Source organism: Camelus bactrianus, chromosome 13 (assembly GCF_048773025.1).
Source record: "Camelus bactrianus isolate YW-2024 breed Bactrian camel chromosome 13, ASM4877302v1, whole genome shotgun sequence".
Classification (NCBI taxonomy): domain Eukaryota; kingdom Metazoa; phylum Chordata; class Mammalia; order Artiodactyla; family Camelidae; genus Camelus; species Camelus bactrianus.
The window spans coordinates 60,929,347-60,942,154 of NC_133551.1; the positions used below are offsets into that span (position 1 = coordinate 60,929,347).

A 12,808-nucleotide genomic window follows, 5' to 3' on the forward strand; every position below is an offset into this window, starting at 1 on the left:
CAGTGAGAATCATAGCACAGCCAACAAGGAAAATGAAGCAGCCCATTCCCAAACTGAAACAGACAGGTCACTGGAATTTCTGCGGTTTGGGATCATTCACTTTCCCCAGTCTTTTCAGCAGACAGAAGACGGTGGTCCATTGTTCTCCCAATGGGAGGGGGCAAGGGCACTCAGGGCTGGCCTCGCAACTGCTTGGAGGCCAAGGCCAAGGCCGGCCACGGCTCAGCTGCCACCCCAGCTGTTAAGGTCTGAGACACTTCCATGGCAGTTGGATCACAGCCACTCTGGAGCCCCGTGTATTTCCTTCTACTGCCGCTCTGTGCCGGCCCTTCTCCTGGAATCCATCCCTGCGTCCAGCAACTAGAGAGGCAATGCTTGGCACAGCCATGGCCTCCAGGGCTGCTCCATTCAGTGTGTGGCTTGTGTCTGCTCTGATTGGTCAATGTCTGTGCCTCACTGTTTGTTAAACATTTTGAATATCGTCCAGGTCAGGGTCACTAACCTGCAGGGTGGGCAGAAGGGAACGATAACAACACACATGCCTATAGGACCCCCTTTCAGGCCTCCTCCTTTCTCTAGCAATGAGGCCTGCCCCAAGCAGGCCCGACCCCCCCCACCACCACCACCACAGTCTGGATTCTTCTCACGGGGGGGGCCAAGTTAATGATTACTCAACAAGAGGTCATTCACTCAGGGACAACAGTCTAGGAGTCGTCATTCAGACCTCTCCCTATGGCCCCTAGGAAAGGAACCACAGCTGAATTGGCCATGGACCCATTAAGGGCACCCAGTGCCAGCAGCAAGGGCTCCCTGTCCCTTACCCAGTCACCCGCTCACCACTCAGACACCCAGAATGAGACAGAAGCACACAGTTCAGACCCCACAATGAACACACACATGCGACTCAGACCTACAATTCTCTCAAACACGCACACTAAGTCATACAACTCAGACACGCCTGCACAGACTCACAAAACAGACCCTCCATCCGCCCACACCCAGCACAGAACTGCACAGCCCCACACACTCACCCGGTGACATTCAGCCAACGCAAACACATTCACACAGGGGAGATGTGCCCCCAAGCCAGGCATTCGCACCCACACACCCCTGTGCCTGAGGCTGGGGCACAGCAGGGCCTGCTCTCCATCTTCTGTATGTCACAGTAAAAGAAAAAGTGGCCCCCAACATAGGCAGACCTGTGTCTCCACATCTTTAGAGTCTACCCGGACCCTGTAAATCCAGGCCAAACAGCTCTGCCTGGCTTTTGAAGCCTCAGTCACCCCCTTTTCCCATGGTGACTCCAACACCCAGCATCCTCTCAGACAGGCCACATCCTGCTCAACAACAACCCCTGTAGCCAGGACCTAATCAAATCCCCAAACAGAGGCGTCCTCTAGAGCCCGGCATTGCTCCACCCCTTCACCCCCACACCAGAACCCCAGACCCAGATATCAGCCCCAGCACCACTCCGTCCTGCCCCTCCCACCAATTTGGCCCATCTCACCCTGCAGACAGATGAGGCAACTCTTTCAAGAGTAGACGCTTCATCTCCCCATAGAAGCCAAATCCAGCAGATTTGGGGATTTGATGTCATTCTATCTTTTATGTCCCTTCACTAACTGCCCCCATTCATTTATTATTGCACCTCTCTGAATCCTCAGGCTGAGTCTTCCTGCCTCTCACCTCTCCCTTCCTCAAAACCTGAGCAGCTGTTAGAAAGCACTCCTCTCCACCATCCACCCCAGCCTTTCCCCTCAACTTAGCTAATGTTTCCATCATCCAAATAGCTTCGTTTCTTAGCCCTACCTTGTTCCTTTGCAAATATCTTCCCTACCCCTCCACATGATTGGGGAGATATACTTCTATTTCTCATCTCTCTTCTGAGATATTTCTTGAGTCACTCTCTGTGCCCTACCCAAGCCTTCTAGAGGAAAATAAAGACAAATATAACAAAATTAAAGAGAAAGTTGTAATACACATTAATAAGGGCAACAGTGCTTTTTTTCCATTAGACTGCAGGGTTTCCAAAGATGGGGTACTATGTCTCCACTATCAGTATCTTAGGAGTGGGAACTGTGTCTCACCAACCAGAAAGGGTAGAGGAGGAAACAGGCTCAGACAGTGTATGCAACTTACTCAAGGCCTGGACTGATCACTGTCTGTGCTGGGATTTGAACCCAGGCCTGTGTGACTATGGAGGCCAGGCTCTGGCCACCAGCACAGGCAGGAGTGAGTCATGGTCAAGATCAGGTTGTCTGGAGCCAGCTCAGCCACTGTTTACTGACTGTCTAACTCTCAGCCATGATCACTGTCCTCAGGCCCAGCCGAAGATGACTCACTAGGAAGCACAAGAGCAACTGTGACTCTGGGTCACCTCAGGTACCATTTTATTATCATCATTATTTCTACTTTCATTAGCCAAATCATTGACTGCTTATTAAGCAGTCAGGCTGATGATGTGTACAGTGCCCTATGCTGACACACCCTGCCCTTGGTGCAGTCACGTATCCCAGAACTTATGATGCCGGCAAAAAGCCAACACCCACTATCCAGCCATCCGTTCATGCTATTTTCAATATCTTTCTTGACATCTACTTGTACCAGGCCCTGTGCTAGATGCTGAGGAGCACAGAATAAATCAGTCCCTGCCTTCACTGAACATCCTGTCTATGGCAGAGAGACACACATAAGAAATTATAGCACACAGTGATCTGAACTGTGATAGAAGGACAGCCAACAGGCAGTAGGAGCTCAGAAGAGGTAGTGATTAAATCTGCCTGGAAGTGGGGAAAATGCTTCAGCCAAGTGGTGACTGCTTTGATCTAAAGAGATTGAATAGGGGGTTGCCAGGCAAACCAAGGGGGTGGGCATTCCAGACAGAGGGAATGACAGGCACAAAGACACAGAGGTGTGAGAGTGCAAGTGGTCTGGGGCATCTGGGGTCAGGGGCAGCAAGAGAGAAGCCTGGAGAGGTGAACAGAGACTATGTCACAGAACAAAGCAGCAGAGAGAGGCAATCCCGGTGAAACGGATAGAGGCAACAAGGCTAAAGTCTCGGGGAATCAGTGTTAACAAAGGGGACCACCCATTCCTGGCAGGTCATTCTGGGTAACTAAGAAACAATAACCAGCTAACAGTCATTGAGAGCTATGTTCTAAACATGTTACATGGATTCTGTTACATGGATTCTCACAACAACTCTATGCTAGGAGTACTATTATTACCTCCATTTCATAGATGAATAAATGGCGCCACCGAGAAGTTAGGTAACTTGCTCAAGGTTACACAGTTAATAATAGTAGAGTCAGAATTTGAATTCAGGTGGTCTGGATTTAGGGCCCTATTAAATACAGTGCTATCTTGAGTCTTTAAAAGTCAGAGATGATCAAGTGTTGAATAAATAGCACCTAGACTCCCTCCTCTCCCCATCTCACTAAAAGGCAGAATGAGAGTGAAAATGTAGTCTTGGTTACCTTCAGGGTTGTTTTTGATGAGAAATCTGGACTCTTTGCTCCCCCAGGGAAGTGGCCCACTTTCCCTGAAGAGTCCTCAGCCACACCCAGCAACATATCTCCACGTTAATGCTATGAATATTCATTCCATCAATGATGATTTACTGACAATCTGCTATATGCGGAGCATCATGCAAGGTTCTGGAAATTTAGTCCCACAAATGGCCATTGTGTGTAATCATAAGTGTGTAACTTCTTGGGTCAGCTAACAGCTTATCTAGAGTACACTGTCTTTATTTTGGTGCATGCTGTTTGCTGCAAAAAACTTATTTTTTGATTTTCAGATTTTTAAAAAATACAATTTTAACTAAACCTTTTCTGTATAACATAAAAGTACATGAATCATATATGAACAGCTTCATGAATTATCACAAAATGAATACAACCCTGTAACCACCAGCCAGCTCAAGAAAGAGAGCATTAGCAAGACCCCGGAAACCCTCCCCATCACCACCTCTGCCTCCTCCCCAAAGAGTATCACTACCCCTGATTTCCAAAATCATAAATGAGACTGCTTGTCTTAAACTTTATATAAATGGAGCCATATAGCATGTACTTTTGTGTTTGTCTTCTTTTATTCAATATTATATGAGATTCATACTATGCTCTGTGTAGCAGTAACCCATTCATTTTCATTGTGGTAAAGTACACCACAATTTATTTATCCATTATACTGCTGAAGAACATTTGGTTCATCAAATAATATTGCTAGGATGATTCTTACACACTTTTCTGTTTGGTGCACAGGTATTTGCAGAACTGTTGCTGTATAACAAGAATCAGAATTATGGATTCAAGTTATGCTCAACTAGAGTGGATCTTGCTCGTTTTCCAAAGTGGTATACCAATCCATATGCCCATCAGCAGATTTCAAAATCCAGATATAACACTGTCACTATTTACAATTACCCAGATGCTCATTAGGACTGTTTTTATTTTTATTTCTAGAATAGGTGTATATTTGTGATCACCTCAATGTAATTACTTACTTTCCTGCTTTTTGAAACGTTATTTTCCCTTCTAAGTTTTTTAAATTAAATATTGAGTAAAACAAAATATTTATAAAATATATGTAAAATATAAAGAGTAACAGTACAATGAATCCTCATCATTATTCCATAGATCTTATTATCATCAACTTCTGAAGTATCTTTCCTAAAATCTGTTACCTCCACCCAAAGGTAATGCCTACCCTGAATTTGGGGTTAACCATTTCTTTACTTTCCTTTATGACTTTAAAGCATACATATTTATGTATCCTTAAAAATGTTTTTTATTTGTATTTTTTGAACTTTATATAAGCTGAATATTCTGTTTCCTGACTTATTTTCACTCAACATCATATACCAGAGATTATTAGCACTAAATGCCACTTTTTGCCCTTACAAACACTGTAACTATGAATATTCATATACACTGTCAAATTTTTTAAAAATATGGACTTAAGGAGGAGAGACATTATTTGAAATGATTACTGCAAGGGAGAAAAGGAATTATTGCAATGGGGAGAGGGAAGCTATTGCAAAGAGTGAAGCTCTGACCATAAGATCTACACATGTCTCAAGGGTTAAGCAGAATTTTTCTTTCATAGGGAGGAGTAAACAAAGCCAGAAAGAACTGGGTGTGAGGAAGTGAGATGACCAGGAGTGGCACGATGGGACGGTATATCAAAGAATGTTTTACCCTGAAGCCAGCCTATTCTCAGGAGGGGCTGTTAAGGAGAGGCTGTGTACAGCTCAAGCTAGGGGTTTGCTAGGGGAGATGGTGCAAAGTTCATGGACCTAGAGGAAAGAGAGCTTAACCAAAGTTTAGTTAACAAGCATTTTGTCCTCATTGATCAGTGGGGACAGCAGTTCATCTAAGCATTTATGAGGCAAAAGAACTGAAATTTGCAGTCTGTGCCTTGCCGTAGGTTAAAAAGGGAGCACTCATGAGCTTTACCTAAGTCATATAAGGAAGGGTGTTTCTTTGCAGTTAAGTTGTGTTCCAGAACACAAAATGGTGGGAGGAGTTTGTTAAATTTTCGTTGTTTTCCAGGATCACAGGGCTGAGCAAGGTTCGGTATCTCCTGATAAACATAAACAAGAATCTCTTTAAAGTATATAACTGAAAGTGGAATTGCTGGATCAAAAGGTATGTGTACACAATTTCACTTTTACAGGGTAATGCCAAATTGTTTTCCAAAGTGGTGGTAACAGGTTACACTTGAACAGCGTGTAGGAAATCCAGTTGCTCTACATCGTCAGAATCTAAAAGAGGATTTGAGGATTTAAAAATGTTTGCCAATCTGATGGCTATGAAGGTGGAACTCATTACATGTCCTTAATGACTGAGACTTAACATCTTTCATTGTTAATTGGATGTGTTTCTCTTCTGTGAAGGGTCCTCCGGCCCACTTTTCAATTGGATTATCATTTTATTAGTGATTTGTGGGAGTTCACCAATATGTTTTGGAAGAATAAAAGGATGAACGACTGAAAAACCTCTGAACTGATAAAGAATTGAGATTAAGTTTGGGAGATTACCCAACAGCTAAAAATATTAAAAAACTGCCCCCTCAGGCTTCTAATTTAATCCTCGTTAGAGCTTTATGAAAAAGTGCTAAAGCCCCATTTCTCAGGTGAGCTTTATCCAACATTACCAGCTTCTGTCTGTGGGAAAGGGACCAAACGACTTCCTTCCGTTTTTTCGCAGCTCTCGGTGCCACATCCACAACCCGTGCGAACTGTAGATCACGGGTTTCACAGGATTGCAACACCCTAGCGCCGCTCGCGCTGTTATCGCGAGAGTTGGTTGCAGCCGATCATGTGACATCTAAAATGGCGGTGTCCAGCGAGGCGGAGGAGGAGGCGGCAGTTTACTTAATAGTGTGCGGTATACCCTCGGAGTTGCGCTCAGCCCAGTTACGGAGCTACTTTAGCCAGTTCCGGGAACAGCGCGGCTGTGGCTTCCTCTGTTTCCACTACCGGCATCGGCCTGAGCGGGCCCCCTCCCAGGTTACTCCCGACTCTACCCTAACTCCTATTAGCCAGGGTCTCAATCAAAACGATGCCCGCGCTCTCTCCACTCAGGATTCTGCTTCCGCCCAGACTCGCACCTGCTGCTGCGTCATCTCGGTACGGGGGGCAGCTCAAGCCCAGAGGTTTCTCCGCATGTACTCGGGCCGCCGGTGGCTGGATTCTCAAGGGACTTGGTTACCTGGTCGTTGTTTCATCCGCAGACTTCGGCTACCTACTGAGGCATCAGGTACAGATGGGAAAGATGATAGACTGGGCCTACAGGCACTGGAACAGAGGCACCTTGCCTGAGGAGTGATGAGGCTAACTCAGGTATCTCGTTAGGGCTCTTTAGAAGTTTAGATCATTTATGGACAAAACTTCAGGCTCAACTTGGACGGTAGTAAAACTCGGGGCGCGGAGGAAAAGGCCTATTCGGATGACCTTTCCAATTTATTCTGTTCTGAGACCCTTTTAATTTTGTACTGACGCATAAGAGGAAAAAGGAAATCAGGTATTTTCTTTCTTACACTCTCTTTGTTGCCCCCCATCCAGTCCTCTCTTGGCAAGATGCAAATGGAGAGACAAACTTTTCTCTGGACAGCTATTTTCATGGGAAATCACTTTGATAGGGAAACAAGAAACACAGTGCAGAGTCCTCTAATTCATTCATTCAACAACTGTAGCCTATATTGCTAGACCTAGTGTGACTCTAGCTGGTATGCAGAGAACAGTTGGATACAGCCTGTGCTTAGAATCCAGAGAGGAAGACAGATTTGTAAAAAGGTAATTGTCACAGAGATGCCATTATAATTGTTAACGTTTACTGAGCACTTCTCTGCGCTTTTAAGCCTTTCATTTTCTTATTGACTCCTCATAATTCTATAAGGTAAGAGCTGTTGTTACCCATTTGAGGGGTAGTGAGGATACTAAAGGATACAGAAGTTGGTACTTGCTCAAGGTTACAGTCACAGTACTAACCAGGTATTTTGCTCAGAGCCTGTGCTCCTTAACACCAACTGCCATGAGATGTCGGAGGAGGGAGGAACTGATTGCCTACAGGGATCAGGAAATGTGGCTTTTCATCTAGATCTTGAAAGATAAACGGGTTTTTGGGAGAGAATGGTGTTCAAAATAAATGGCATTTGCAATGACATGGACAGAGAGGTGAAAGCCCATGAAACTTTCCCGGCATGTTAAATTGTTCGCTCTGATTGGAACAAATGGTATGAAGGTGTGCAGGGGTGGGGATCGGTGGCAGTTGAGAATCAAAAGGTCAATAGGAACCAGAGCTGGAAGAAACCTGTGAGCTCAGCCAAGGTGATGAGAAATGGCATGAAATTACTAGGTGGTTCTGGTCAGGAAACAGAGGAAGGAACTCTGGGAAAGTCTGAAAGGGAGAAATAGCATTAGGCTAAGGTGTTTAAACCTTGATCAATTTCTGGCTCAAGTGTTGCTGAAGACTTCCAGGTTTCAAGAGCCTTCTTCTCCCTGCTTCCCAAGGTTTGGGATCCTTTCCCTTCAAGACCCGGAAGGAACTGCAGAGTCGGAAGGCTAAGAGTGAAGCTTTCACACTGGCCGATCTGAGGCAACTGCCAGAGCTGAACCCACCAGTGCTGATGCCCAGTGGGAACGTGGGGACTCCCTTGCAGGTCTTTTTGGAGTTGATCCGGGCCTGCCGCCTACCCCCTCGGATCATCACCCAGCTGCAGCTCCAGTTCCCCAAGACAGGTTCCTCCCGGCGCTATGGCAATGTGCCCTTCAAGTATGAGGACTCAGAGACTGTGGAGCAGGAAGAGTTTGTGTACACGGCAGAGGGTGAGGAAATACCCCAGGGAACCTGCCTGGCAGACATACCAGCCAACCCCTGTGGAGAGCCAGAAGAAGAAGGGGAAGAGGAAGAAGAGTCACACTCAGATGACGTGAGTACAGTGAGCCATCCTGTCCTTGTTGGCAGCTTAGAGAGGCCAAGACATTAATACTACCACTCTTCAATTGTATATTACAAGAGTTCTAGGCCTGGGATCCTCAGGAGGGTTCCAAAGACTTTGAACTCCCTGACATTGAATGCAAAACTGCATTTGCAAGTATGTGTTTCTTTGGGGAGAGGGGCCAGAGCTTTTATCAAAAGATTCACAAAAGGATCTTCTTTTCATTTCTTCAGAAGAAATGTAAGGAGAGCCCTTTTCATTGATGAAATCTACTGACTGAGAGACAGATCATCTAAGGAGGTAGAGGCAGAGCTAAGATGTGAACTCAGTCCTCTTTGCTGCTTGTCTAACCTCTGCGTGCTTTCATTTTGTGGCTGAGAAGTCGCATCTATTTTCTGACCTTGAGTCAGTGGATTAAACATCAGCCTCCACTCTAACATTATCAGTGAAATAGGCATTTCTTCTGTCTCTTTCTCCAAACTTGATTGTTCATCCATAAAATCAGGAGAGGTGTGATTTGTTGGGGAACTTTTTTTTTTTACTGCATACTCTGTGTAAGAAGTAATTGATGTCTTCAAAGCTGCCATCTCAGTGTTGCTAACACATCTGGACCACATCCTTTAGTGTGGTACTGTCCTGACTTTTCTCCAGCACTTGATCTGCAGCAGTGATTGCTGAAGCCTCCTGGAGTTTCACTGGGACAGGGGCCCCCAAAATTTCAAGCCAGGAGTCATCTTGTCATTCCACAAGTCCAGTTGAGCAGTTGTAAACACAGGGGCTAGTGCGGGACTCTAAAGACATTCTAAGACCCATTTCCTTCTCTCAAAGAGCCTTACATCTCCTTGAAGAGAGAGAAGCAGCATCTGGAAAGGCTATGATATGGTATTGGTTTGAATGCTGTCTCTGCCTCCCTCTTGGTGTACTCTCGGGCAAATCACTTTACTCCTCTGGATTGAGGTTTCCTCGTCTGTAGAATGGGAATAATAGTACTTACCTCACAGGGTTGTTGGGGTGCTTAAAGAAGCTAAGATATTGAAGGGCCTGATACATAGTAGATAATAGATATTAGTTCTTGCCCTTCTTTCTTTGTGACATAATGTATAAAGGTGTAACAGTGTGTATGGATTGGCACTCAGAAGTTCAGAGACCAGTGAGAGTGCTGTGGGTCTCGGTGTGGGGGCTTCACATAGGCTGCAGAACTTGAGGGATGAGGAGGATTTAACCAAGTGAAGAAGAGGTGATGGTGGAAGAGGAGGGCAGATACTTACGGGAGAACAAGATGGCCAAAAGCACAAGGATACGAATGAGTCAGGCTTGTGGGGGAAAGGGCCAAGTATGTTGAGAAAGAGTCAGGGCATGGAGAGGTGTGTTGGTCAGACCTTGAGGGTTAAAAATGTGCTGTTTCTCAGAGAGATTTGGAGGAACGGAACTGTGCCCTGAGCTGCCCTCCTTGCGTGCATGAGATCAGGAAGCTGGACAGGCAGGTCACTTCTCCCCACCTTCTTCCAGGATGATGACCGGGGTGAGGAGTGGGAGCGGCATGAAGCACTGCACGAGGACGTGACTGGGCAGGAGCGGACCACTGAGCGGCTCTTTGAGGAGGAGATTGAGCTCAAGTGGGAGAAGGGCGGCTCTGGCCTGGTGTTCTACACCGACGCCCAGTTCTGGCAGGAGGAAGAAGGAGGTAATGCTGGCACCTGGGCAGGGGCAGGGATGACCCCTGCTGCATTCAGTCAGGGTGCTCTGCTCCACACGGTGGGTTCCCTGGCAGTGAGCCCAAAGAAAGGGCTAGGGAAGAGGCTTTCCTTGGTTGTATATGAGAGACCAGTCATCCTTTATAGGGGTGGGGGATCAGTGGAGTGGAGTGAAGATGCCCTCCTGCAAATTCTGAATGACCCTCCCAGAGGAAAGATTTGAAAGTACAATCAAAAGCCCCAAATTCTAGAACGTGTGTCTTACGTCTAGATTTAACTCTCAACAGAACTGAAAGTCCCTAGCTTACTCTGCTTAATGTTTTTATATCTGCAGACTTTGATGAACAGACAGCTGATGACTGGGATGTGGACATGACTGTGTACTACGATACAGGTACTGAACCAGGGCTTGCAATACTGCGAGGTGGAATGGTGCCCTGGCCTTGCAGGGACACTTTCCCAGTCCTGCTTAGCAGTGGCTGAGACGGGGCACCGGTTCCCTTGGGGTAGCCCACTGAGAGTGTTCCTCTCTTAAAACGTCTCTGGTTGAGTGCATTAAGTGCTGATTGTGGGCAGAGCATTTTTCCTTTCTTTGTGGAGGAAGGACATGTAGGAACAGCCTTCAGGGAGCTCTGGTTCTGATGGGCAGGCCCTAGTACAGTGGGAGGGGCAAGAGTTCAGGCTCTGGTTAAGAATTTAGACTTTGGAGTCAAAAATGACCTAGGGTGGTTGCGGGATGGGAAGGGTTCTAGTTCCATCTCTCAGTTTATGGCTCTGTGACTTTTCTCCACCGCATTTTCCTCAACTGTAAGATGAGACAGCCATGGTTCTTACCTCTTGGTGAGCTTCCAGCCTAATGAGAGAAATAATAATAAAGTAATAAAACACCATAAAGATGAATACATAAATCTTGTGAGGAGGGTCTAGAAACCTGATATTCCCCTTTTCTGCTGAGAGAGACCCTTCCTCAAACTGGGCTGCTTCCTCAGATGGTGGAGACAAGGATGCCCGAGACTCTGTCCAGATGCGTCTGGAACGGAGACTCCGTGATGGCCAGGAGGCTGGCTCTGTGACTGGATGCCAGGTGGGCACCTTTGAGCGCCATACCAAGGTGAGCACTGTGCCCAGCCCCCTGATCCCTCTCATTTCCTTCTCTACCCCCATTTCCTCTCTGACCCCAGCAGGAGCCATTTCTTGAGTCTTCTACCTTCCCTCTACAGGGCATTGGACGAAAGGTGATGGAACGACAGGGCTGGGCTGAGGGCCAGGGCCTGGGCAGCCAGTGCTCAGGGGTACCTGAGGCCCTGGATAGTGACGGCCAACACCCCAGATGCAAGCGTGGATTGGGGTGAGTATGGCTGAGGGACTTCCCTGGGAGCCCAAGCAGGCCTTTCAGCTGTACCCCAGTTCCCCTTTCCCTCTGGTTTTGGGTTGGGTGCTAGAGACCCCTAGGGAATGAACTTCAAAGCAGAATTAGAAGGAAAAAGTAGGTCTGGCCCTATTTTTTCCAAGACTGAGCCCTCAGGCTTGACAGGATCATTGATCTCCTGGGGGAGTTATTCCCCCGGATCTGAAGAGTTTGGACTTGATGATTGTTGTTAGGGAGTGACTGTAAGTCATAAAGTGGTGACAGTTGTTCTAAATTGCTAATACTGTTTGAAATGAAAGCAGTATGTGAGGCCTCTGGTTTCTGGCACTATTAATGGATGGATAAGGGAGCTGGAGAGCAAAGATCCAGATTTAAATGCTGTCTTTGGGACAAACCAGATATGTAGTAGCTATTTCCCTGCCCTTTCCCAACCCCTTACTGGGGTGAGAGAGCAGCCCTCTCACTGAGAGCACTTTTTCATCCAGATACCATGGAGAGAAGCTACAGCCATTTGGGCAACTGAAGAGGCCCCGTGGAACTGGCCTGGGGCTCATCTCCACTATCTACGATGAACTCCTACCCCAGGACCAGGGGGAGTCACTGCTCCGCCGCCAGCCACCGACCAGCATGAAGTTTCGAGCAGACATGGCCTTTGTGAGGGGTTCCAGCTGTGCCTTGGACAGCCCCTCAGAACCTGAGTGACAGGGTCAAGGGCTTCCTTAGTCAGGATTACTTACAACTGCAAAGTGGCCACCCTGTGCCCAGCCTTATCTCCCACCAAAGGAGAAAGAATTCTGGGAGCAACAGTCTGTGCGGCTTGTTCAAGATGCTTTGTTCAGAACTTGCCTTCTGGTTCTCTACCTCAGGGGTGTTTTTACAGACAGCCCCCTATTCTTCTATTTGATGATAGGGCTTAATGACCTCTCCACGGTGTCTCCTAACCCTAGTCTCTGTTTGGGCTTGCTCCTGTTGCCTCCTCCAGTACCTCGAAAAGCTGGACTGACTGAGGTTATCAGCACAACCCTCCCGGGGGGTAGGAGGATGGGGGTCATCATGAAGCCCAGAAAGAGGGGGAAAGGGATATGGAAGAGGAGAGGATTTGTGCTCCGAAGAGATGGTCTTGGGGCGGGCCCTCCAATGCCTCTACCCTTAACTGGCTGGGACCGGACAGCGGAGAGTCTGCAGCAGGTGTCCCGGGTCTGCGACTTAACGGGAGAATAAAGTTTACTACCGAATTTCTCTTTCTCTTCTAATTGGGGGAGGAGGAAGGTGGGAAAATGCCCTGAAAGGTTGTCCTAGGACC

General features: G+C 47.0%; 1 protein-coding gene across 1 annotated transcript; it reads left to right on the forward strand.

Annotated features, from left to right (window-relative positions):
* The first annotated feature begins 4,276 nt into the window (after window positions 1-4,276).
* On the forward strand, window positions 4,277-12,740 carry GPATCH3 (G-patch domain containing 3). Its single transcript, XM_010947999.3, has 7 exons — window positions 4,277-6,761; window positions 8,015-8,433; window positions 9,952-10,126; window positions 10,471-10,530; window positions 11,126-11,247; window positions 11,357-11,484; window positions 11,991-12,740. The coding sequence occupies exons 1-7, from the start codon at window positions 6,335-6,337 to the stop codon at window positions 12,205-12,207; spliced, it is 1,548 nt and encodes a 515-aa protein (XP_010946301.1). The 5' UTR covers window positions 4,277-6,334; the 3' UTR covers window positions 12,208-12,740.
* Window positions 12,741-12,808: the final 68 nt, after the last annotated feature.